The sequence below is a fragment of the Schistocerca serialis genome, chromosome 8 (assembly GCF_023864345.2).
Source record: "Schistocerca serialis cubense isolate TAMUIC-IGC-003099 chromosome 8, iqSchSeri2.2, whole genome shotgun sequence".
NCBI lineage: Eukaryota > Metazoa > Arthropoda > Insecta > Orthoptera > Acrididae > Schistocerca > Schistocerca serialis.
This window is the reverse complement of record NC_064645.1, coordinates 374,402,918-374,430,548: the sequence shown is the minus strand read 5'-3', so window position 1 is coordinate 374,430,548 and position 27,631 is coordinate 374,402,918. Positions and strand designations below refer to the sequence as shown.

General features: G+C 41.4%; 1 protein-coding gene across 1 annotated transcript in view; it reads left to right on the top strand.

Moving 5' to 3' along the window:
* Positions 1-27,631, top strand: part of LOC126417023 (lachesin-like) — a 275,941-nt gene that overhangs the window by 223,614 nt on the left and 24,696 nt on the right. The window contains exon 6 of the mRNA XM_050084913.1: positions 1,054-1,192. Coding sequence (XP_049940870.1) covers positions 1,054-1,192 — 139 coding nt within the window. The remainder of the gene's footprint in view (positions 1-1,053; positions 1,193-27,631) is intronic.

Below are 27,631 nucleotides of genomic sequence, written 5' to 3'. Positions count from 1 at the left end.
TTGGAATGATATTCGCGTGTGAAAATTTGGCCTTCTTAATATCCACGTGGCATGTTTCAGTATTCAACCACAGAGCATTTTTGACGAGCAATTTCTTTTCTGAAATCCACCAGAGGGACCGAATGTAATAATCATGTTAGTGGTGGAATTAATGACTGTGGAAACGTTGCTTAACTCGGGTCGGATATGGACAGATTTCTGGCGGCTGTGCGTGCGAAATTAGTGTATGAATTGTGAACTTGACGAAAATAACCAATAGTTTGAACGTGGACTGAATAGTACCGTTTCAATTGTTATAAAAACAAAAAAACATTTTTGCGTGGAAATTTCGGCCATTATTTTCCACAAGAAAATCCATTATCTTACCGACCGATAAATTTTTTTATTGACAGTTTTTCTACAGAAGTTTATTTCATTACTAGAGTTGCGCGGCGTCAGTAATTGTAGATATTAGATGGTGTTTTTTTATCAACGCTGCTTTTACATCATCTTGTAATTATCTACGTTGCCGAGTGAAGGAACATCGAGCATACGCCGTTCTGAGGTAGGTGAATTTCTAATTAGTAGCCTGCACACGGAGTCTCAAAAGCCGCCACGCCTAAAGCAAGAGCGGGAAAATGGGCGTAATAGGACTACAAGTATGGAATGGGTATTGCTTTTGTCAACAGCTGATCAAAATAACTTGCTTTTGCTGGTCTGTGTATAAAAATCATACTCCTTCAGAGAAACCTATCGCTCATGAAATGTGTGTGATATTGCAGTTCATACCACATGGAACAGCTGGTAGAATTAAACCCCTCGATGTTTCTTTTTGCAGTACTTGTGAAACATGTTATCGTACTATCTGCACCTACACTTTACCGGGTAACCATTTATACAGTAAGCTCCACGACAGACAAGTTTACGAAAGGTTGAACTTGGAACCTCCCACACAAGGGATTCCTCATCAGACTGATGGAAGAACACTGAAAAATAAATTAACATCCCTGTATATGACTGTCTGTAGTTTTATGCACCCGGTTTAATGATACTGGTTGTTTTCCTCTGTTCCAGTTGCTCCCTCGGTGAAGGTCCCCAACCAGCTGCTTGGAGCCCCCCTGGGAACCGACGTGCAGCTTGAGTGCTACGTGGAAGCCTTCCCCAACACCATCAACTACTGGGTCAAAAACAGGGGAGAGATGCTGCTAGACGGGTAAGAAAGCTGCTCGCGCCATATCTGTCAAATACTGCGCAGAGGGCTACTATGACGTTACACGTACTATGTCGCTATATGTATTACAAACGATTTGTTGGTATCTCGTGTATTTGTACAAAACAATATGCAGTTGCTGCTGGCTGCTTTTACCACTTAGACGGAGGCTTAAAGTTACTGGATGGGAAGTTCGGCCTCTTTTTCCTTATTTGCAGTAACTTCTTTAGTTGCTGATCACAAGCAGGTCATAGCTCAACAAAACCCTCTCCGGGTTCCAGCCACGCCAGGTGTTTAAAATCCCACGAGCTGTCGACCGAACGCTTCTCTGCTATTGTCATGTGGTAAATGACTTCCGTGTCGCCGTGGCCTCGCCGTTATAAGGCCGCGTTGATGGCTGTGACGTCACTCGAGCTCGCTTTCTCGCCAAATCTGGGCCAACGAGATGCACGAGCCCTGAAACGAACATCCGACGTCACGCTGGTCGGCTTGTCCGCCAATCTTCGCCAGTTCTCGGCTCTGTGCAGTACCCACGAGAAATCAGTACTTAATTAAAAAGATACTCACTAAAGGTCTTAATTTTTTCGTGTGGTATCGAGAACTTCCAGGTATTTAGACACTCAGCCAAGAATTATTCAAACGGTCTGAAATAGTTACTCACGCCCCGCCGGAAGCCACTGCTGGCATTCTCAAGACCTGCTGTCTCACGTGATGTGACGTACGCGTTACAGCCTGTCCTTCTCGTGGGCCTCGTCGCTAAATATAGTGACGTTTTCGTCCTTCGGCCGTCCCCACCCCCCCTCCCCCCGCCCCCTACGCTGCGTTGAGCTACAAACCGCCGTCTTTATTGGTGGTGTTCAGACTCATTTCTATTCCTACTGTAAGTAGGCTGTTGAGGTTTCTTATTGGTAACGCCACCTCTGTATGAAAATCACAGGCAGTCTGTGGCTGCTTTGCATTGTTGTAGTACTCGCCATTGTAGTGTTAGGCAGCTGGCTGTGAACAGCGCGTAGCGTTGCGCAGTTGGAGGTGAGCCGCCAGCAGTGGTGGATGTGGGGAGAGAGATGGCGGTGTTTTGTAATTTGTCATGAACTGCTATATATATTCTGACTATTAAGGTAAATACATTGTTTGTTCTCTATTAATATCTTTCATTTGCTAACTATCCCTATCAGTAGTTAGTGCCTTCCGTAGTTTGAATCTTTTATTTAGCTGGCAGTAGTGGTGCTCGCTGTATTGCAGTAGTTCGAGTAACCAAGATTTTTGTGAGGTAAGTGATTTGTGAAACGTATAGGTTAATATTAGTCAGGGCCATTCTTTTGTAGGGATTTTTGAAAGTCAGATTGCGTTGCGCTAAAAATATTGTATGTCAGTTTAAGGACAGTCCTGTACAATTTTTCAAAGAGGACGTTTCACTACATCTTCTTATATAGGTGTCCAATTTATTTTGACCACCATAAATAACTGTTTTTCCAGGTGAAAATTACATAATGATTCAAGCAAACGTTCTTCAGCTGTCAGGGGTATATTGATCAGCATGATTACCTTCGTTTCTTGCTTTTTATTTATTTATTTATTCTTTTACAAAGTTATGAGCAACGGTATGACTTTTTTAAATGGCACCCTGCATTTTTTATTCGGTAATTCATTTCCTCTCCTAAAGACCTAATCAAAAATGTAACATTGTACCATTCACTGAAACACAACGTTATTAATTACGTAACACAACATTGACTTTGAGGCTGGGATCACAAACTCGTCCACTTAATGGAATTGTCAGAAAACAAATGAAAACGAAGTAAAAACATAACACAAAATTGACTTTCGTGTATCATTGCCCAGGAGTAGAATATTTCCGGCCGCGGTGGCCGAGCGGTGCTAGGCGCTCAGTCCGGAACTGCGCGACTGCTGTGGTCGCAGGCTCGAATCCTGCCTCGGGCATGGATGTATGTGATGTCCTTAGGTTAGTTAGGTTTAAGTAGTTCTAAGTTCTAGGGGACTGATGACCACAGATGTTAAGTCACATAGTGCTCAGAGCCATTTGAACCATTTTTTAGTAGAATATTCATAGGTGCTCAAAGTGGTGACCCTGGACACCGATACACTGGTGCACTCGTTGAATGAAAAAGTTATATACTGCTCCCAGTGTTGCCTGCTGAAGTGAATTACAAGTAAGCAAGATACGTCCCTGCATGTCCTCTGGAGTTGTGGGAAATGGCGACAGACAAGGTCTTAAATGCATCCCCAAAGAAAAAAGTCCTGAGGGTTTAAATTATGAGACGTAGAAGGCCAAATAACGGTTCCTCCTCGTCCAATCCAACTGGCAGGATTCCTACGGTTCAGAACACGACGTGCACGCAAGGCATTATGTGCTGGACATTCATCGTGTTGATACGACATAAGCATTCTGGTTCCTAGCGGCACTTCATCCAGAAGAAGAAGAAGAATTCTTCTGAGGAAGTTGGCCCACGCTGTGCCGTTTAAACTGCCATTGATGAAACAAGGGCCAATAACTGTAGTACCAAGCATCCCACACCAGACGTTAATCTGCATTGATGCTGATGTCCCACCTGTCTAAGCCATCGTGGGTTGTCGCTGCACCAAAAATGCCTGTTCCTTGTATTTACCTATCCATTGTTTGAGAAGGAACATTCATCGGTAAATAGAACATTGGAGAAGAAATTCGGGTTGGCGAGCATTTGCTGCTGCGCCCACTGACAGAACTGTACACAATTCTGGAAATCATTCCCACGCAGTTCCTGATGTTCGTGTACATGTTAAGGATGGGACCGGTGACGTGTAAGACTACGATGTACACTGGATTTAAGAACGTCAATATGGTGTTCAAGGTGTCGTGTGCTCACATGTGGAATCATAGCAACGGAAGCGAGAACAGTAGCTTCGGCAGCTTCGTGTTTGCGAGTGCTACGACGACTGCGTTGTCGTGGGTTGCAACTTCCCGTTTCCTGAAGCGTCGCAACACGACGGGAAAACATCCGTCGGGAAGGGTTCTTGACAGGATATCGCTGTCTGTACAGTTCCGCTGCCTGCGTAGCATTTCGCCTACCTTCAACAACAACAACAACAACAACAACAACAAAAAGAAAAGAAACGTTATGTCAATAGAGTTTGTAGGAAGGACAGCATTTACTGTATGCCTACTCTACACAACAGTATTTAAAAGGAGTAAACTATACTGCACTAAATGTACCTGTAGATAAGAAAACAGTATTGCAATTACTGGTTCAAATGGCTCTGAGCACTGTGGGACTTAACATCTAAGGTCATCAGTCCCCTAGAACTTAGAACTACTTAAACTTAACTAACCTAAGGACATCACACACATCCATGCCCGAGGCAGGATTCGAGCCTGCGATAGTAGCGGTCGCGCGATTCCAGACAGAAGCGCCTAGAACCGCTCAGCCACAACGGCCGGCTGCAATTACTGTTCTGCTAACTTACATTCCCCATGGATGAATAGCATTTCTACCTTCTCATAGTTGGTGTACATTCTACTCACACAACTTTTCAAATGACGATGGTTGACGGAATGACGGGTGTGCATTCTAATTATGTTTACATTTGTCCTCAGTCAACGTCAGCACGTTGGTGTGTTCCATTACCCCGAGTATCTGCATTAAGCGCTGGGAGCGTCAACGTCAATGTTGTGTTATGTAACTAATAACGTTGTGTTTCAGTGAATGGTACGGTGTGATACAGTTTTGAATAGCTCTTTAGGAGAGGAGATGAATGACCGAATAAAAAATACAGAGTGCCGTTTAAAAAATTCGTACAGCTGTCCATATCTTTGTAAAAAAGCAAAGCTTCAACGAAGGCAATCATGCTGATTGATGTCCCCCTGACAGCTAAAGAACATTAGCTTGAAACATTTTGTAATTTGCATCAGGACAAACAGTTATTTAGGGTGGTCAAGATATATGGAACAGCCTGTATAAGGCAGTCCGAAAGTAAGCTCGTCCTCATAATGATTCGTTGAACATAATTAGGTGTCGATTCTCTAGAGAGCGTTTTACGAAGGCTTTTTCTCCGCGGTGTGGGCGAAATAACCTCTCGTGTTGTTCAACAGTGCGAACGGTTTGACCGATGTACTAGCATCCACATTGACATGGTATCTTGTACACGCCAGACGTTCTCAACGTCAGATCGTCGTTCACAGGGCTCATGCGTCGTCATATTTGTGCTGGGTCTTCAACACCGATGAAATGTTGTGTCTCTTTAGGAGCAGGCCAATCTTTCCCTACATTGTGTCACAGAAAGGCAAAAAACGTAAGTTTCTTAGTCTCTTCTTCGGTGAGGATGTCGTACCGTAATACAGAATAGAAGGAACACAGATGTGAGGCCAGTCTGAAATTTCCCAGCAGTGAGCAGCAAATGCAGAAAAAACAATGGTTCAAATGGCTCTGAGCACTACGGGACTTAATTGCTGAGGTCATCAGTCCCTTAGAACTTAGAACTACTTAAACCTAACTAACCTAAGGACGTCACACATATCCATGCCCGAGGCAGGATTCGAACCTGCGACCGTAGCGGTCGCGCGGTTCCAGACCGTAGCGCCTAGAACTGCTCGGCCACCCCGGCCGGCAAATGCAGAAAGATAAATTCCCAGTGAAGAGAAGTCGCTCTCTTGGATCAGCGCCAAACAGTCACAGGTCTCATAGAATTAAGGGGTCTGAATAACACTACTTATTAGCTATCAGACTTAACTACTACACTGAGGACTAATTATAAGCATTAGAAAAATTAAAGGAGGCAACTGTTTGGACAACGGAAGTCGGCGTCTAAAACCATGTGGGTGGGAACTAAAAGAAGTACAGAACACTAGCAGCACGTTAAGTACAAACTTGAGGGCAGCACTACAAGTGAGAAAAACAGATATGTCGCAGCTTACAGAGGCTAGCCACTAGTGACACAGGGTTGGCGCCCCAACGACCTGACAGAGCCCTCTATGTATATAAAAACAAAGTTTTTTTTTTTTAAATCGGCGCCATGTTTCTCCCTTCCTGTAGCCGACCCACCAATCCACCGACACTTAACAAGCTTCAGCCAATCTGGCGAGTCGCTCTGTAGCTTCTGGCTAAGCAAATTTAGATTCCTCCCCTATTCCTACTCGGTAGGTAGGGTTGCTTCTCGACTTCACGTTAACGAACTTCAAGTTCGGTATCCGCAGCATTCAGCTGAACGTCACTGACACTCCTGTTATGACCAGCAACAACATTGTTTTACGGCACTTGCCCTCCCCCCCCCCCCCCCACCACTCTGTCCTTTTTTAAGTGGCGGCTGCTACAGTAGCACTGTAACCCGCATAAACCCAATGGTGTTGAAGTTCCCAGGAGCAATTATCAAGCTTGTTGCCTGTGCCTTTTCATGGCCATGTACTACTGTGACGCCTTACAACGGCGTCTAGGCGGTGAACAGAGTTATCAGTTATCTGTGAAGAGAAATTTCTTCCTTGCTGCAGCTGCCGGGAGCGTCTGCAGTTTGCAGGGCTCTAGTGTTACAATTTAGCCCACGAAATCTAAACGCTACCACTTTTGCCTGCTCTCTGCATCGTGTCTCCGATTTCCTGTCTTGGAGTGCCTTGATGGCTCCCAACAGGCCCACGCACTGTGCTTCTCTGCAGCTGAATATGCAGCACCACTCTGGTGCAACTTCATCAGATGCTAAACAGCTGGTTCCAGTATTGAATGAGACCTGGACGCTCTGTGAATGGCTGCGGATGACCAACTCCTGCCACCAAAATCTATCAAATTACGGGTATACCACAACCTGACGTCCGCAGAAGAACAACCGCAGAAATGGAGAAAAAGATGCAGGAAACCGACCTCTGGCATCCCCTGTTCGGACATGAAGCAAAAAGACGTAGGCTGAGCTCAAGAAGGAGCTGTATCCACACATCAGAAATTCCGTCAGCACTTCGAACCCGTCGAACAGAGCTGTGGCAAGATTCATTAACTGAAAGGGGTAGGAAGAACATCAAAGAAGAACCTGCCGCGGACTTTCATCTGCCATATGCGGCATGGAAGGCTCTAAACCGACTGATGACAGGAGTTTCAAGATGCAAGGCGAACTTCAGGAAAAGGGACTACACAACTGAGGAGGACATATGTGTGTGTGGCAACCTACAAGACAACATCTCATGGTCTGCAGACACCTGCACGATCCTTGCACCTCAAAAGATATCTATGCAGCAACTAATAAAGCCATCAAAATCGCGGAATTCTAGAGCTTGTCGTCCATTTAATAGAAAAACAAATGTGTCTTGTGTTATGTTATTACATTTGGTACTTTGTATCGATGTACTGTACTTTTATTTACAACGTTGGATTTTAATTGTTTTGTACGAGGTGCATTCAAGTTCTAAGGCCTCCGATTTTTTTTCTAATTAACTACTCACCCGAAATCGATGAAACTGGCGTTACTTCTCGACGTAATCGCCCTGCAGACGTACAAATTTTTCACAACGCTGACGCCATGATTCCATGACAGAGGCGACGGCTTCTTTAGGAGTCTGTTTTGACCACTGGAAAATCGCTGAGGCAATAGCAGCACAGCAGGTGAACGTGCGGCCACGAAGAGTGTCTTTCATTGTTGGAAAAAGCCAAAAGTCACTAGGAGCCTGGTCAGGTGAATAGGGAGCATGAGGAATCACTTCAAAGTTGTTATCACGAAGAAATTGTTGCGTAACGTCAGCTCGATGTGCGGGTGCGTTGTCTTGGTGAAACAGCAAACGCGCAGCCCTTCCCGGACGTTTTTGTTGCAGTGCAGGAAGGAATTTGTTCTTCAAAACATTCTCGTAGGATGCACCTGTTACCGTAGTGCCCTTTGGAGCGCAATGGTTAAGGATTACGCCCTCGCTGTCTCAGAACATGGACACCATCATATTTTCAGCACTGGCGGTTACCCGAAATTTTTATGGTGGTGGTGAATCTGTGTGCTTCCATTGAGCTGACTGGCGCTTTGTTTCTGGATTGAAAAATGGCATCCACGTCTCATCCATTGTCTCAACCGACGAAAAGAAAGTCCCATTCATACTGTCGTTACGCGTCAACATTGCTTGGCAACATGCCACATGGGCAGCCATGTGGTCGTCCGTCAGCATTCGTGGCACCCACCTGGATGACACATTTCGCATTTTCAGGTCGTCATCCAGGATTGTGTGCACAGAACCCACAGAAATGCCAACTCTGTAGGCGATATGTTCAACAGTCATTCGGCGATCCCCCAAAACCATTCTCTCCACTTTCTCGATCATGTCGTCTGACCGGCTTGTGCGAGCCCGAGGTTGTTTCGGTTTGTTGTCACACAGTGTTCTGCCTTCATTAAACTGTCGCATCCACAGCCGCACTTTCGACACATCCATAACTCCATCACCACATGTCTCCTTCAACTGTCGATGAATTTCAATTGGTTTCACACCACGCAAATTCAGAAAACGAATGATTGCACGCTGTTCAAGTAAGGAAAACGTCGCCATTTTATGTAATTAAAACAGTTCTCATTCTCGCCGCTGGCGGTAAAATTCCATCTGCCGTACGGTGCTGCCATCTCTGGGACGTATTGACAATGAACGCGGCCTCATTTTAAAACAATGCGCATGTTTCTATCTCTTTCCAGTCCGGAGAAAAAAATCGGAGGCCTTAGAACTCGAAAGCACCTCGTATATCTAAGTCCTGGACACGTAAAATAAATAAAAAAACATGTCAAACAATGTGGGGGTTGGGTGAGGTTCTGGAAAGGGGGGGGGGGGGGGGGAGCAAGAGATCGCATGGAAAACCGTGAATCTTTTATGGCTGTTGAGCGTAATTCCACTTGCTGCGGTAAAGGGACGAGATTCTGCAGCCAATAGTGGGACCATATCGCCAACATTTTGATCGCAGTTTCGTCTTGATAGGTGATAACCAGCGTTCTCATCGTGTTGTGCCTTCAGCGTGCTGGTATCAACAGAATAGATTGACCGTTCTGCTTCCCGCGTGTATGGGATAGATTGAAACGAGCTGTTTTTGGATGTTAACGGCCACCACGTATTCTGTGCTGCTTACCAGAGTCGCTGTTGAAGAGCGGACATTTTGAAGCAGTGAACTGGTGATACGCCACGGCGGATTCAGTTGTGAATCCGATCAATGTATGTTCCACCACGACGTTGCATAGGAGTGCCGTGAAGAACCCCACACCCCCACCTGCCCTCCCCCACCCCCACTCCACCCATGGGAAGAAGACGATTTTGTCGTTTTGATTTGGTGAGCTAGACACATTGGAAATGGTTATATACGGGAGTCACACCAAAAGAAATGCACACTATTTTTAAAAAAAATTATCTTTTATTCGACATTTTTGAAAGTCTTACAGTGTGTAGATACATCGTTTAGGAACAAATTTTCATTTCTCCACATAATTTCCATCCCTCTCAACTGCCTTACGCCATCTTGGAACCAGCGCCTGTATACCCGCACGGAAAAATTCTGGACCAACCTGTTGGAGCCACTGTTTGGCAGCGTGCACAAGGGAATCGTCATCTTCAAACCTTGTTCCACAAATAGAGTCTTTCAGTTTCCCAAAGAGATGATAGTCACATGGAGCCAGATCAGAACTGTAAGTCGCGTGTTTAAGTGTTGTCCATCAGAGTTTTGTGATCGCTTCATTGGTTTTTTGACTGACGTGTGGCCGTGCGTTGTTGTGCAACAGCAAAACGTCCAGCCTTTGCTGATGTGGTCGAACATGACTCAGTCGACCTTGAAGTGTCGTCAGTGTCGTCACATATGCATCAGAATTTATGGTGGTTCCACTTGGCATGATGTCCACAAGCAAGAGTCCTTCGGAATCGAAAAACACCTTAGCCATAACTTTTCCAGCAGAAGGTGTGGTTTTGAATTTTTTTTCTTCTTGTGTGAATTTGCATGATGCCACTCCACTGATTGCCTCTTCGTCTCTGGTGAAAAATGATGGATCCGTGTTTCACCATCTGTCACATTTCAACCAAGAAATTCATCTCCACCATTCTCGTACTGTTCCAAAAGTTCGCTGCATACCGTTTTTCTTGTTTCATTGTGAGTCACTGTCAACATCCTGGGAACCCACCTGGCATAAACCTTTTTTAACGCCAACACTTTCAGTATTCTGCAAACACTTCCTTCCTCTATTCAAACGTAGCGTGACAATTCGTTCACTGTGATGCGTCTGTCAGCAGTCACCAATTCGTTAACTCTGTGCACATTGTCTGGAGTGTGTGCAGTACGAGGCCTGCCGCTGCGAGGACAATCCTCAATATTGCCGTGCCCGCTGTCATCACGTAACCTGCTTGTCCACCGACTAACTGTACTGCGATCGACAGCAGCATCTCCACACACGTCTTCCAACCTCTTGTGGATGTTCCCCACTGTCTCTTTTTCACAGCACAGGAAATCTATGAAGGACGTTGCTTCTGACGGACGTCAAGTGTAGCAGCCATCTTGAAGACCAACTGTGACGGCGCTACTCACGGGAAGAGGTTGAACTGAGTTTGAAAAGAAGCAGGAAGTATGTATCTACACACTGTAAAACTTTCACTCATGCAGAATGAAAACTGTATTTTTACAAAAATAGTGTGCATTTCTTTTGGAGTGACCCTCGTACACATGCCTCAGAGGCAATTTTTCTTTTCTGTGCACGAATTTCGAAATAAACGCGCGATGTTTGTATACATTATTGAATCACTCTTTTAGACGTACCTAGGACTTTTAAATCGTGTTGGAATCTCCTTAAGGTCATCGTGAGTAGAGTGAGTACTTTACTAGTAAGAAATTAATTTGAAGTCGATAACAAGCGTATACAGGGTGAGCCACTAACTACTGCCACCAAGAATAAATCCGAAAGTATGATAAGAGCTGAAACGTTTGTGCGACAAATGTTACATGAGACAACGGGGCCCACAATATGACATTGGTTTTTTGTTGTTAGGTGGGTTCGCGTCAGAGATATGAAGGTCAACTTTGGTTTTTTAAATGGGATGCTGTTGTTTGGTACTTATTTTCTGATAGCGGCTATCGAGAAGAATCCAATGATGTGTAAAAGTAAGGTCTTTGAAGGTCAACGAAGGTCAAAAAATTGCCGTGAACGCCCGTGCTGCAATTTTCTTGTCACGGACTGAGTGGTATTGCTTATCACTTCGGCACTTACCGAAGCACATACTCTGATAATTCAGTCTCGTATATCATGCAAATAGTAAATATTCGCTGAATGCGGCGTATCCATCTAACGTGGCATTGACATGTGAACACCATTCGAATGCGAATGATGTATTCCTACGAAGAACGATGTGCTTCTCATTTTCGGAGAATGCCAACGAAATTCAGTGAGAGCTGGAGACTTATACGCTGAAAGATATCCTCAAGGTACTCACCCTACGCGACGCACATTTAAAAATGTTTATCATAAATTGAGAACAAATGAATCCTTAACGCATCGGAAACACATCCGGCAAAGGAAAGTTACTAACGTGGAAACGGAATTGGTACTCTTGCCATCGTGGTTCGAGATCCTTGTGTCAGTTCGCGTCAAATCGCAAGGACATCTGGCATGAGCCAGAGTAGTGTTTTGTCGTGTTCTGCATCGCCATAAATATCATCCTTATCATATCAGTCTCCACCAAGTATTAACTGGTACGGATTGCATGCGTCGCATTGAATTCTGCCGATGGGCTCAACTTCAGAGACAGAGGGATGCCACATTTATTAATCTGATATTATTTACTGACCAGGCTACATTCACGAACCATGGAAATGTTAATTTGCATAACATGCATCACAGCGCAACTGGAAATCCATGTTAGCTGCACACCAAAAACCGTGGTCGGTGAAAATATAGTGTGGGCTTGTAGATGACAGAATTATTGGCCCCTATTTCATCGAAGGAAATCTTAATGGTAGGAAGTACACCACATTCCTGCAAGGAACATTAGGTCTGTTATAGGAAGAATTTATCTTAGGATCAAGGAACAGAATGTGGTATCAACACGATGGGTGTCCGGCACATTTTTCGCTGATGGCCAGAAATGAGTTTCAGAGACAATTCCCAAATCGTTGGCTTGGACGCGGAGGAGATGTGTCGTAGCCGGCTCATTCACCTGACTTGTCGCCTCTGGTATTTTTGCTTGTGGGGATTCGTAAAAGACATTGTTTATAAAAACGTTTCAGCTTCACCTGAAGATGTGCCAGGGAAAAATGTCAGAGCACATGCTTCGATAAGTGCCGATGTGATAAGGAATACCACTCAATCCATGATATGAAGATTGCAGCACTGCAGTGATACCAATGGTCATCACTTTGAACACCTTCTGTAAATGGACGTACATGCCGCCTCTGTGACATTCGTTGAGCACCAAAGACCCTAATGTTACACATCACTGGATTCATCTCGTTAGCCGCTATCAGAAAATAAGTAACAAACTATAGCAGCCCATTTAAGAACAGAAAGTTGACCTTCATTTCACTGAAGCGATCCCACCTAGCAACAAAAGACCAACGTCGTATTATGGCCCACGTTGTACCATGCAGCTTTTGTCCCACAAACTTTTCAGCTCTTTTCATACTATCGGAGTTATTTTAAATCCTCTAGCCTTTTAGGATTTCCGATGTTTAGCTGTGACAATAAACGAATGTATTAACGATGCCTTTGGAATAAACTTGTCAATGAAGTCATCACCATAGGGAAATTTACTCACTGTAATTCTTTAGGGCTCAAAATCGTTCTTCTGGTACGAAATCGATGGAGGTAGTGTAACCTCCCCACAAAATTTAAATAAATAATATGAATAATATTCTCATTTAGTGTAACCTCAAAACAGAAAAATTCCTAAACTTCTCAACAGTAAAAATTATAATTATGTCGTTCACATTCAGTGTAACGTCCCAACAAAATAATTTCCGTAACCTGGTAATAATACAATGTAACTAACTTCTCAATTAAATTGTCGCTCACTTATAACTTTTCAATATTTGACTGTGAATTTAACGTGGTAAATATTGGACGTCAGCAGTGCTGCGTCATGGCCCTGAAAGATCATTCTGAATAAAAAGAGAAAAATTCTTACCTCAATGAAGTCGCCGGATAACGCATATATATCTGCTCTTACAATAAATTTTTCTGGCACAGCCCTGTGCAAAGCTGCCCGATAGATTTGTCATTTATGAAAGGAAACAACTGATTTTTCTTGTGCTATAATCGGGATGATAATGGATTGGAGAAATTAGTAAATTCTTTAAATTGAAATGAATGGTTGTTAAAAGTTATTTTTTTATGAAAAGGATTATTATTAGGAGATTTTTAAAACATTCACATGGGAGTTGAGATAACATTACTACATATGCGCGAGGCTGCTTTTTACCTTATACAATAATACTCAGGCTCCGGCATCACTGCACCGCGACTGGGCCACTCAACACGATGCACCAGATCAGACCAGAGCAGACTGCAGACTAGCAACAACTTACTGCTACAGCTACACAGTTCCTACTGCAGTCAACACTGCTCTCTGGTCAGCGATTCTCTTATACCTTGCATATCGCAAGCAGCGCATGAGCAATACATCGAAATTACACCTGCTTGGACCTCTTACATAGCCCTCCACCGGGGAGGGGGCAAAAATTTGGCAGCGATGGTGAGTCAATTGGACTTGCCATGAGCAACAAAATTTTCTATAATCTACTTAATTAACTAAGTTTACAGTCACAGAGTATATACATATATATAAGTGCAGAACATGAAATGAAATAGAGTGCACATGCACTGAGTACAGAACATATCAAGAAATGACAAAATGTATACGCAATCAGTACAAAACATATTAACAAATGACATAAAGTGCATACGCACTGTATATGTTTTTACCATTTTACAAGAACTAGGAAAGGAATGGGAAGGATTGCATCATGGTTTTAGCACAGTAGGTTGCACGTAGCTGCACTGAAAGTCCATATCTATCTACATAAGCACAACCCCAAGTGAGACAATCTGAAGTTCTCTTCCCTGAAGTATTAATCAGTGTAGCCAAGACACTGAAATGTTGTATTAATATTCAGTGTTATCATTTTGCTAGTACATTAGGTACACCAAACAGTAGGATCATAATAACATCTACATCGTTCAAGGTGGTGGACGGCATGATGTGTCAACACCACATTCTTGTAGAATCCATACTCTTTCACCACCGTAGAATTAGTGGAATATCCAAATATAGTGCTCCATGATCATGAGGATGGACAGGACAAACGGATATTGCGCTAATTTCTGGTAATTAGGTCAGAAGGTGAAGGACATTAAGTCTTATCCTAGTCATCATTGAGAATTACACTAGTCTATCAACCGATTTGAGTAATTGTTGGCACTCATTGCCTAGTTACTAAACATTTCTGTACTACATATGGAGTATTACAGAACATTATTCATAAGTCATCTGATTACGGTAAATATTGACACTCATTGGCCAGTTACAAACCATTTTTATTCATTATTCAGACAAATTTAAAATATAAGAAACAGTGGCATTCATTGGCCAGTTACAAAGTATTCATATAGTTTTATAAAACATTATTCAGTATTATTCAGAAGTCATCATTCAAATTGTGAGTTAGTTATTGGCATAGCATTTATAGAGTATAACAAAAATATTATTTACAGAAATTATTGGCATAGCATTTATGCATTATTACAAAACATCATTCAGTATTACTCAGAACTCATCATTCAAGTGACATAGGACATATTTAATATGGAACACACTGTAACTATTACTCAAGGTCTGTGGTCCAATAATACATAGATACAATGGATTCAATACATCTGAGAAATTTGCATTATATTTAGAACTAGAAATATCTCTTAAACTGGTAGCATTATTTGGGACTGGTAATACATTTTGTTGTGCTAGCAATGCATTGCGTTGAGATCGATAATTAATTGCTGGGGCATGAAAAAATTTGGTTTTGACTTACTGCTGGAAATAAGGATTAATAACGTCATTCATCATGAGTCAGCTGTAACAAGGTTATGAAACAAGTAGAGTATATATATGATCACATTCATGAATGACACACACAAATGGGTAAAAAAAATGCAAATACTAGAACAGGTTTAATGACTAACTGCTTATAGCACATTAATTTCATGAATAGCTTCTCCTGGAAAAAATACAAAATGCATTATTGAGCTGAAGAAGAAACGCGTATTATGCTGAAAAGTAGTGAACTTCTAATTAACAGGTAATGAAACGTGTACTCAATATGTATGTGCTCTAGCTGTCCTTTCCTAAACATTCAGTCATTATACCATGTGACATAAGACATACATAGCATCTCTTATCTAATAGTAAATATATAAACTTCATTATTATCCTCATCTACAAAGAAAAACTTCATTATTCATATTAGCATAACTTAATTACTATCATCACCTGCAAAGAAAAACTTCATTATTCATATTAGCATATTCTTCATATAACTATTCATCATCATTCATTATTATCTGCAAAAAAGACACTTCATTATTCATTATTCATATTACCATGTACTTCATACAACTATTCATCATATATTCTTATTTCTAGCATATTTCATCACTAAAACTAAGATGTGTAGTTCTGTCTGACAGCCTGCATCAATCGCCTCGTATTCTGATAGAAAAATAATTAGTTAAGACTGCTATCATACGATTTGTATGTTACATTCGTGTTAATGCTTGTTAATTCTGATCCATTTACTCTTCGTGATAAGGTATTGCATTTTCTTTCGTTCATTCCGAAGGTGAAATTCCCATTTCATAGTAATCCACTGTGGTTTGTTTAAGTTATTTCTTTTACACTTTATTGCTTTCTGAAAATTATGAATAAGGATTAATATCTTGCATTTAAATCAAATACTCATTAAATAAAAACTTGTTTCCAGTGATACAATTAAGCATACAGCATAGCATGACAGTTTTAAAGTGCAAAAAAATGTACACAGAGTATCATAATGTAGTGGCAAAAACTGTAGAATAGTAAAGATATTGAGATATCATAAGGAAAAATGTCAAAGTCAACTGGTGTTTGTTATATCTTAAAGATTTAGTAGTGCATACAAACAAAACAGGAAAACAATCATACTGTTGTGGATTGGCAGGAGCCAACCCACGGAGTTTGGAGGAAGCCGAAAGGCACGCGTTTTAGCTCACGCAGGCTGGAGTGAGGTCTGGAACAGGACGAGGAAGTTAGACTAGAAAAAAAGGATGTAGCAGGTGGAATACTTAACTTTAATCCATTAATGTTGAACGTAGCTCTTGTCTGTACATTCTTTACAATAGCAACTCATAATGGCGCCTTGGTAGGTCGTAGCAAATGACGTAGCTGAAGGCTATGCTAACTATCGTCTCGGTAAATGAGAGCGTATTTTGTCAGTGAACCATCGCTAGCAAAGTCGGCTGTACAACTGGGGCGAGTGCTAGGAAGTCTCTCTAGACCTGTCGTGTGGCGGCGCTCGGTCTGCAATCACTGATAGTGGCGACACGCGGGTCCGACGTATACTAATGAACCGCGGCCGAATTAAAGGCTACCACCTAGCAAGTGTGGTGTCTGGCGGTGACACCACACATACATACACGAAAAATGGAAAATGTGTACGGTCTGATATATAACGACAAGAAAAGCGACCTGCTAACCTTACCTTGCCGGGTAGTTGCCAAGAAAAAATATGATAATCATCAGTAAGTGTTCATACAAATATAATTGCATAAGTGGTCATACAAAAATCAGGAAATGGCATTACAGTGTGATAAATCATAAAGTATGTTCATTCAATAAATGGTTTAATATTGGAGACATGGTGATTGCCCTTGCTTTTTCTGGTTCTCAAAGTTTCGACGTGTACTACATTGGGGTGAGGACTGCTGCGAATTCGATATGGACCTGCGTATAGAAGCTCAAATTTACTGCATCTACTCTTTCCTCTGTTGGATAAATAGTGTGTACGTACTAATATCTTCTGTCCAACGTGAAAGTCACGGCGTGTACAAACCTGTTTTTGCTGTCTTCTCCGGCGCTCTGCGGCATGTTTGATGTTGTTCAGCGCAATGTCAATTATTTCATGGTGGCGTAGTCGACCCGATGTAGGAAAGGACACAAATTCTTTAATTTTGTTAGGTGGTTCAACATTTTTCAATATAGCAGTCGGAGATAGCATAGTAGATTCATTTGGTATGGAGTTAATTACATCCTGGAATGAGAGTATGTGTGTGTCCCAATCAATATGTCTTTTTTTGGCAGTGTATTCTACACAGGTTACCAATTTCTTTCATTAGACGTTCACAAGGGTTCGAAGAAGCGTGATACCTGGATATATATATCGGAGAAATGTTTCTAGCTCGTAACATATTTGTCCATATCGCAGATCGAAACTGTGGTCCACTGTCGGAAATTACTTTCAATACATGCACTACATGAAATAAAAAATGTTTTACAAATGCATTCGAAATCGATTTAGCAGTAGCTTTGCGTAACGGAGTGAAGGTAACAAATTTCGAAGTGAGTTCAACAGCGACAAATATGTAGCAAAAACCTATATTAGTTCTGGGAATCGGACCAAAAATGTCTACAGCGGCCATGTGTCTCAATTTAATAGGTACAATGGGATGTAACGGAGGATAATGTGAAGTAGTGTCTGATTTAGCTTTCAGGCAGATTTTACATGACGATAAAACTCGTCGGATACCTTTCTTTATGTTGGCAAAATAACAGTTCTGTCTCTGTATAAGAAAACTTTTCTGGCTCCATAATGTGCGTAACTTAAATGAGTATACCAAATTAATTTGTTAACAAGTTCGTCAGGAATGCATTGTAACCAATTGTTGCTGTCAGGGTGAGAGCGGCGAAACAGAATGTTATTGCATACAGTGTAATGGTTTCTGATGGTTAACATTATTCCTATCTTGCCAAAGGTGTTTAATTTCTTTCCATACGTTGTGTTTACTCTGCTCTTGTGCTATATCTCGTAATGATGACGAAATGAAATTTTAAAATGCAACTTGTTGAATATAAATGACGCTAAAATTTGCTTGGCAGAAGTTGGTTGCGATGTCTTGCTGATTGTTGCTGAGAGAACGGGATAGTGCGTCTGCTACAATATTTTGTGTACCGGGAATGTGAACAATTGTAAAATTAAATTCCTGTAAATAAAGTTACTTTATTAGTTTTGCCTAATGGTAACGTAGGATAGGTATTCTCTTTGTTACATTCGTTGAAAGTTTCTTCATTTGTAACTGACATAGGTGATCCAGAATCGATTACTGCTGAAAATTTGGATGATCCAATCTTTACTTCAATGACAGGGTGGGAAATGGTTTTTTTGAATAACTGGTTTTTCCTGCAAAAGAGTGTCTCGGATGTCGTCAAAAGTAATAACATTTTCGTGCACAAGATTCTCTGTGTCAAAAGTATTGCTTGCGTTGCTGGAAGGTTCAATCAGTACTGTATCTAGTCAAATTCTTTCTGACGTGCTGTTATTTGCGGGAGGATGCTGTTCTGTTATTTCTTCCTGACGTATTACGTTCGGCATGATACCGACTGTCTGGTTCATTCATGATAATCTGTTGTTGCGGATGATTCTGCTTTTGGTAAGACCGACTGTTACGCTGAAAACTATGCCCATTACTTTTACGTCCGTCATGATAGTCATTTCTACACGGCGCGTTGCGATACGAGTTAAAATGATGTGTTTTCTGTACGTACTGATTTCCTTGTTGCGATCCGTTACTATTTGGTGAAGCCGACGCTGTACGTATAGGCGGCGAAACATTAAAGCTTGTTTGACCTTGCAGACTACATTGTTGGTTAGGTATGCTAACCGGCTGGTTTTAATGTTGTTGTGGGGAAAACCCTCTATTGTTGCCAAAATGTGTCTGCGATTTCTGAAAATTTTGTACATACTGATGATTAAAATTTTGTCTTATTAAAATTATGCTGGTATTTCTTTTTATTTCGCGAGTGTCTAATGGAAATTGTCACTTTCGGTAAAACGTGTATCAGGTTTTCTGTACTCATTCTTAATTCTAGATAGATCGATAGTTAAAGAGCTGTTTTGATAGATATAAAGAACAGTTGAAGAAAAGGCAGCAGTGCAGAAAACTAAAGATGAAATAACACTACTACGGCTCGGGGCCCTGTGCACACTACGGCACATATTCATCGAAGTGTAATGAATCCCCTGAGGTCTCTTACGCGCTGCAAATAAATTTTAGTTTCTGCGTTACAGGGAATGACAGTGAAAACGCAAAAGTCAATCGTTGTATCCAATCCAAAGGGTGAATCTGTGTTCTGTCATTTTTTAATACCTTAAATTTTCTCACGGACAGAAAGTGCTTATAATCAAAATTATCGTCTCTGAATGTCTGAGCAGGCTCAGGATTGTATGATAATCTGTTTGTCTGTGACTGTTCGGAATCTAACTCACGTACTCTCTGTAAATTACCTAAATTACACTGGCTGTGTGAGTCTGACAAATGTTCGGAGAGTGGCGTATGCTGTGATGTGTTAAAGGCTGAGATATTTTTCATCTCCGTCACTTCTTGCTGTAAAGATGACAATTTTCTACGTAATGTATTATTGGACGAACCTATCTCACTAATCGTCTGCTGTAAATTTTGGAATTCGGGTGTTTGATTAAGCGAAACTGGTGACGTACCGTCTGATTTGCTGTCATTATTATTTTCGATAACATCAATACGACTGGCCAATGCATCATATTTTTCAGTCAGTGCTTTTACCTGATCATCGTTTTTAGCATCACAAGCATTAATTTGTTTTTGTATTTTACGTGTGGTTTTGTTCAATTTCTTAACGTCTGCTTTGATGGCATCGGGATTCTGTATTAATTCCAACTTTTCAAGTCTGTTGGTCGTTGTCTGAAAGTCTAATGTGTGTGTGTCTGTTTTTGTTTTAAGATCGGAGATTTCATCATGCAATTCGGTGTTCAAGTGTTTGATTTGGTCTGATACTGTAGCAATATTGTTGCCTACGCATGTTTTTGCTTTCGTAAACAATTTACGTTTATCTTCCTGTCTCTGTGCAGTAATTGTTTCCGTGACTTGTTGCTTTACTTTATCCTGTTCCTGTATAAATTTACTGTAACGCGTTTCACTGTTTTGTAGGTGGTGATTAAAACGTTCGTCAATTTGGCAGTTCTGTTGGTCAAATTTCACGTCTACTTTCGCATCCAGCGTGCGTGAAAGTTCTGCTGACATTAATTTAAACTCGTCGCCTAACTGTGTTGCGTTTTCAGAGCATTGTTTAGCGACTGCACTAATTTCATCTCTAAGTAATTTAGTTGTGGCTGCATGTGTATTAATTAATTCTTGTGCCACAGATCTAATTTCTTCACTACTGTTCCTAGCACAAGCCTTAATTTCCTCACGTAGTTGTTCTTTAGTATCATGACATTGCACGGCAACGGCTGTAGTCTGTTCACTAAGTTGTTTGAAATTGTTGTCTTGCATATCACTCGACTGTTTGAGACTTTCATTAATATGTTGTTTGACATTTTCATTAATTTGTAGCATTAAGGCTATAGCTCGATCCATGCCCAAATTAGCTGCTATATTCTCTGTGCTGTGTAATGATGTATCTGTATGTGTCACGTTTTGTAGAACCATTTGGTCATTCTGTGATTCTTGAAAAGGTTTGCCAATCGGATGTCCACTGTTGGCCACTACATCGGAATCAAATAAATCTGACGTATTCTGACTACATTGTTCATCTTCGTGGGAAAAGTTTATCTGTTCACAATGAAAATTTTGCAAACCAGGTATGTCAAACTGGGCAGCGTTCATTGTATCAGAACGTGCCGCGTCATCAATTGTTACATTTACTGTGGACATAATTGAATTTGTTTGCTCATCATTAGAATTAAAATACTTACTAGTGGTCGGTACCCACTGATTATCAGTAATTAGAGGATTATTGCTATTACACTGAGTGTCGCAAGTATTATCGGTCAAATTATTCGAGTCGCCTATTTCAATCATTACACATCGCGATGTACTGTTAACAGTTTTTCGCGGCATTTTTCACAAATCAAAGTTAAGCACAAAATGAAACAAAGACGAAGCAAAAATGGAACAAACAATTACAACAAAGAGCAATAAATTCCCGATGATCTGTAAAAGAAAGAGTGACAAATTAGTAAATACGTTACGCCAGTTGCAAACTACATTTAAGTAAATAAGAGCAGATATATGACTACTTCTCAGAAATTCACAAAGAAAAAAAGATCCTGGCCGGTTGTCGCCAAGTGTAACCTCCCCACAAGAGCAGTCTGCTCTTACAGTAGTAAGTGAAGGGCGATTAGAAAAGCAACAACGGGAATGCTGCCTTGTCTGTTTTGAATCATATAGGAACTTACGTTATATACTTCGTAGGAAGTCTCACCATACAGGTGGGGTTCGCTGTGTTAGTAAGAGAATATATCCTTCAGCTGTTGCATTGTAATAACAAGAGTCAACCGCATTAAAATTTTTGGAAGTTCAGCACGGAAAATTGGCCTTTGAAAACTTTATTTACAGTTCAGCTTAAATTAAATAAGCAAAACCCAGTTATTTTACTTTTTTTTTTAATTTGCTGATCAATCAACGCAAATGTTCATTTACATTACTCGTTTCCCAAAAAACTACGACGCTAAAAATTTACTTTGTTAGACTTCCTCTGATATTGGTTTACAACTGCGGTAAACTCATAGAATTTTATTCTCTATAAACGATAAAATGTAGCATTAATTTCATACAGGCAGAATAAATGCGCAGCAGAACCGTTCGCCGTGGATCCGGTTGCACGAGCGGTGTAAAACATTTGGCAGTATTTAAATGCCATTTTCAGGAAATACAGCGCGCTAGGGAATTCCGTGGAACGTCTAGCATGAAATTAACTCGTAATAAAATTTAATCAGAGATACTTGAGAGTGCAGAATTCCGCGCACGCTCCACACGCACACACACACACACACACACAGCGTCAGTTCGATTTCGTGTAACCAGATAGCTGACAAGAGAGAATAAACAGTCCGAGTTCTCATCACACGCGAATTTAAAGTTTTAAATAAATATAGCGATATGATCGAAAACGCGTCCTTTTAAACAAAATCATTCCTTTATAAAATATTATGGAGTATCATACACTAAATGTCGCACATTTGTGTGATGTACTCGTAATTGCTTTTACGACGTGTCAATATCACATTCAGCCAAAACTCAACATTGACATATTTGTTAACAGGTGTTTGAAATTTCAGTTACAACCCTGCATTTGCATTTCTGAATAAATGCAGATGAGAGTTCTAAGGCGAAAGTGAACATGTGCAAAGAGAGTTTGAATTTCAAATTCTGGAATTAATAATAGCAAACCACAGACGACTGACTCGTTACTTCAGCTCATATATTATTTTCTAAAATAGATTACCCACTCCATGAAACTGAACACCGGGAACACTGCCAAGTAGCTACCATTTTCCGAAAGACCCACTCAAATGGTTCAAATGGCTTTGAGCACTATGGGACTTAACTGTTGTGGTCATCAGTTCCCTAGAACTTAGAACTACTTAAACCTAACTAACCAAAGGACATCACACACATCCATGCCCGAGGCAGGATTCGAATCTGCGACCGTAGCGGACACGCGGTTCCAGACTGTAGCGCCTGGAAACGCACGGCCACTCCGGCCGGCAAAGACCCACTCAGTTTATTGTTTTGGCTAAGAGTATTCAGCAATTGTATTCAGATGTCTCGATATAAAAAAGATGCATTCAAAAGTCGAAACCTGAAGATATGTACACAAAAAACCTTTTATGGACATTATGTTGCCTTTAGCCAAATAATCGACAAACATCGGAAATGTCAGAAAGATATTTGCCATCTACAGATTACACGAACGAGTGTTAACTAAAAATTACTTTGATATGTTGTGTATCTTTGGGAGGAAACGTTTTTCACTTGGAAAAACTAGTGAAAACATATGTATTTTCACAAATGTTTTTCGATTTGATTTTTGAAGAAGTTTGAATTTTAATTCCTGCCACGTCACCCATACAAACAATTCGTACCAGTAATTAATTTTAACTTGGCCAATATCGATTAACATACGGTTCGGGCGAATTAATATTGACTACTTTATCCGAGTGGCGCGACCAACTACCTTGACAACCTACATGCTGGAAAAATGTTTTAGATCTTCTACACCAATAAAAATGCTAAATGTCCTTATATTTATTAGAAACATACGAAAATATAGGAATTAGAGACTACGGTTTTACCAACAATAGTCATGAAAGCCAAAAAGTTTCTTTAGGAGACAGAGAGTATTACTGTTCGGTATAACACATTTAGGACATCGAGTGGATATCTGAAAAAAATTTAGAAGAGGTTTAGTTCAAAGAAGTCATACACCAAGCTTTACATACGTAAATACTTGCGAACCCAGAGAATAGAAATGGCAAAGACCCTACTTGACCTAATGACAGCATTTGTAGAATATTTGTACACCCTCAAACAACAGAGAATTCTATCAGACCGACCTAAAACATTTAACTCGGAATTCCGCTTCCTTGTGCATACCTATGCGTGTAACCTACAACAACGCCAGCAGAGCATGGCAAAATGTCTTTCAGTAAAAACCTGAATTTTCTATTCCTACGGCAGTTGAGTGCACTTTTAATAGCTTTTATTATGTCTTGACCACACTTTTATTTTTCCAACAACCTTAAGCGTTACGGCTTTCCGTCATTTTCAAAGGTAGTGTTGAGTCAATCATATAAAACTGTTCATTATGCACTGCATCACGTCAACATTCTTGATCACGAGACAAGTGCTAACTGGGGTTGTGATGGTGATCGGATGTACAAAAAGTTCTATATGTTTCTCAAGCATCTAATTCTTATCAGAAATTTTATAAACTGCATTTAAAATTGTATTCCGATGATAGTATACTGCAATTATGCGAATATTAACTAGTCTGCAAGTACATGATACTTAAATCACAATTCTAATGGAAAATAATCGAAATTACTCGAAAGAAAGAGAGAGGCTGTTCCTGGTTGTTGAACACATGACGAAATTAACTACTTCCAAGCCATTAATACAACACTGAATGAATCATGTCACAATACTTCCTTACGGAAAATATCTTGCAAGTCACATATGTTTAGCGCCGGCCGATGTGACCGAGAGGTACTAGGCGCCTCAGTCCGGAACAGCGCGACCGCTACAGGCGCATGTTCTAATGCTGCCTCGGGCATGGATGTGTGTGATGTCCTTAGGTTAGTTAGGTTTTAGTAGTTGTAAGTTCTAGGGGACTGATGACCACAGCTGTTATGTTCCATAGTGCTCAGAGCCATTTTTTTCACATGTGTTTATAAGAAGGGTAAAAAATATCTAATCTACCGTACTGAGCCCCAATATTCCTAACATCCGTCTCTTGTATTATCGGGGAACGTAACACCAGAAAATAATTCAGTATTGTAGGTTACAACTTATATTTTCAAGAAATAGTATATATTCTGTCAACAGCCTTGCCGTGGTGGTAACACTGGTTCTCGTCATCTCACCGAAGTTAAGCGCTGTCAGGCTTGGATAGCAGGTGGCTGGGTCACCGTCTGGGGTGTGCCGAAAGCTGTTCGCAAGAAGATTGCACTTAACCTTTGTTGAGGTCAGGTGAGCCGGCCGAAGTGGCCGTGCGGTTAAAGGCGCTGCAGTCTGGAACCGCAAGACCGCTACGGTCGCAGGTTCGAATCCTGCCTCGGGCATGGATGTTTGTGATGTCCTTAGGTTAGTTAGGTTTAACTAGTTCTAAGTTCTAGGGGACTAATGACCTCAGCAGTTGAGTCCCATAGTGCTCAGAGCCATTTGAACCATTTTTGAGGTCAGGTGAGGAGCTGCTTGACGGAGAAGTAGCGGCTCTAGTCACAAAAAAAGGTTCAAATGGCTCTGAGCACTATGGGACTTAACTTCCTAGGTCATCAGTCCCATAGAACTTAGAACTACTTAAACCTAACTAACCTGAGGACATCACACACATTCATGCACGAGGCAGGATTCGAACCTGCGACCGTAACATCAGCGCTGTTCCGGATCTGGTCACCGAAACTGACAACGGTCGGCAGAGCCGTGTACTGACCACATGCCGCTCCATATCCGCATCCAGTGACGCCTATTGTCTGAGGATGATACGGCGGTCGGTCGGTAGCCTTGAGTCTTTCGAGGTCTCTTCGGACGGATCTTTACTCGTAAATAAAATAGCAGATTTGAAATATGTCAGTTGTACGCTTTAAACTTCGTCGAAAAGTTTAAGAAGAAAGATGTGTAATTTCCATTGGAAGTAATTTTCAGACTCTCGTGAAAGTGAAGAAAAATAACGGACAGCATTCCGACGACAGCAGACGACCGGTAATAATTCGAAACTATCGTATAATCTCCTTGGTTATGTAGTCATGTCGTCACCTCCTTCTCATTCGGCGTTCTCCACCACGCCGACTTGAGTCTGCTCTCAGTCGTTTACCACCGACAACTGCAGTATGACCGTCCAAGGAGAAGTGCTGTCAATCATGCGGCACACAGATCCTATGAGTATCTCTCGAAGCTGGATATGACTCAGAGGTGTGTGAGTGTATATTCTATCATCTTAGGTGACCGAGTAGCATGGAGCTCGGATGTGGTGGAAAATGGCTTTGGAACATTGCCTGCAATTTGTGCCTACAGGAATCACTGCCAAGAGTGGGATTTGGGAAGATTAATCATCGGCACTTGTAAGACGCTTTCTTGATCACATATATGTGGTCGGTATTAGACATCTGAAGAAGGGCCAGTTGGTACATGAGTTGCAAATACGGAACCAGGCGTTTGAAGGCAGTATTAGTGAATTGGCACAGCATCTCAATGTTGCGTCGCATTGCCCACTGTAGCTGAGTCCCGCTTTCGTCGGTGAGGTGAGCCAAGCCATCGTCCGTCTCAAGGATCTCGTTAGTGTGTAACACAATACTGACATGCATCAGAATATTACCCGTGAGAGTAGGAGTTATTCCAGGTGCAAGTTCACCTTGATCACTTAAGTAATCAGGTACAGGATTTAGGTAAAATTAATACTCATGAATATATCGTCCTTAAGGGACGACATTATGAGGGCTAAGACTGTTGATAAATACGAATAAAACAGTTGCTGCGACAGTGACTTATTTATGCTGCCACTAGGAGTTTCGATGTTTCACGCCATCATCTCCAGGTGGAGAATTGTTTATTTACGTGACTTCACCATACCAGCCATGTAAATAAGCAAAATGGCTCAAATGGCACTGAGCACTATGGGACCTAACATCTGAGGTCATCAGTCCTCTAGAACTTAGAACTGCTTAAACCTAACCAACCTAAGGACATCACACACATCCATGCCCGAGGCAGGATTCGAACCTGCGACCTTAGCGGTCGTGCGGTTCCGGACTGTAGCGCCTAGAACAGCTCGCCCATACCGGCCGGAACTAAATTAGCTGTGAGGACTGTTGGTCACATTGTAGACTTTTTTTGTCGTTTACAATAAAACAGTAATATAATGTCATTCACATTCCCGACCTTCAGCTGTTCAGAACATTTACCCATTAACTAACGGTCGGCTGGCCATTATTATTGATCAGGTTGTAATGTTCCAACTACTTTAAGTAGTAATGTATATATGAATCCCCTTCCATTTCCTTTTTACTTAAATCTGACAAATAATAGTAATAACTAAAGCCATCGCCAAAAATAAAGAAAATAACTTCGTGTAATCCATAAGGCAACGTGAATATAACTATTTTACTTTGTAATCCAATTAAAGTAAGAGTGAGCACGTGAAATGACACTAGGCATTCAAGCTACTGAATGTTACTTATGTAAGGCGGTGAGTTGCTTAGAGTGGGAAGGTGTGGGTGAAGTAGCCAGAAGTTATATGGGCGTGGCATTTACGCCGAAATACAGAAAGGTTCTCGACTGTCCTAGAAGGATCTTCGCGTAGGCAGAACATTCAGTCAGCTTAAAAGCACGCAGAGAGGCTTTGGCGAATGGGAGTCCCCTTAATGGTCTCCTACGCAACAGATCGAGATATCGCACGAAGATATAAGATAATCCCATGAGCTCTCAGCCCCCGCAGGTTAAGAATTGTTTATTTTAATTACGATGTAATGTAGATAAAATGTTCAAATGTGTGTGAATTCCTATGGGGCCAAACTGCCGAGGTCACCGCTTCCTAGACTTACATAATACTTAAACTAACTTATGCTTCGAACAACACACATACCCATGCCCGAGGGAGGACTCGAACTTCCGGCGTTAGGGGTCACGCAATTAGTGACATGTCGCCTCTAACGGTGCGCCACTCCGCGCTGCTAATGTACACTAGTGGCCATTAAAATTGCT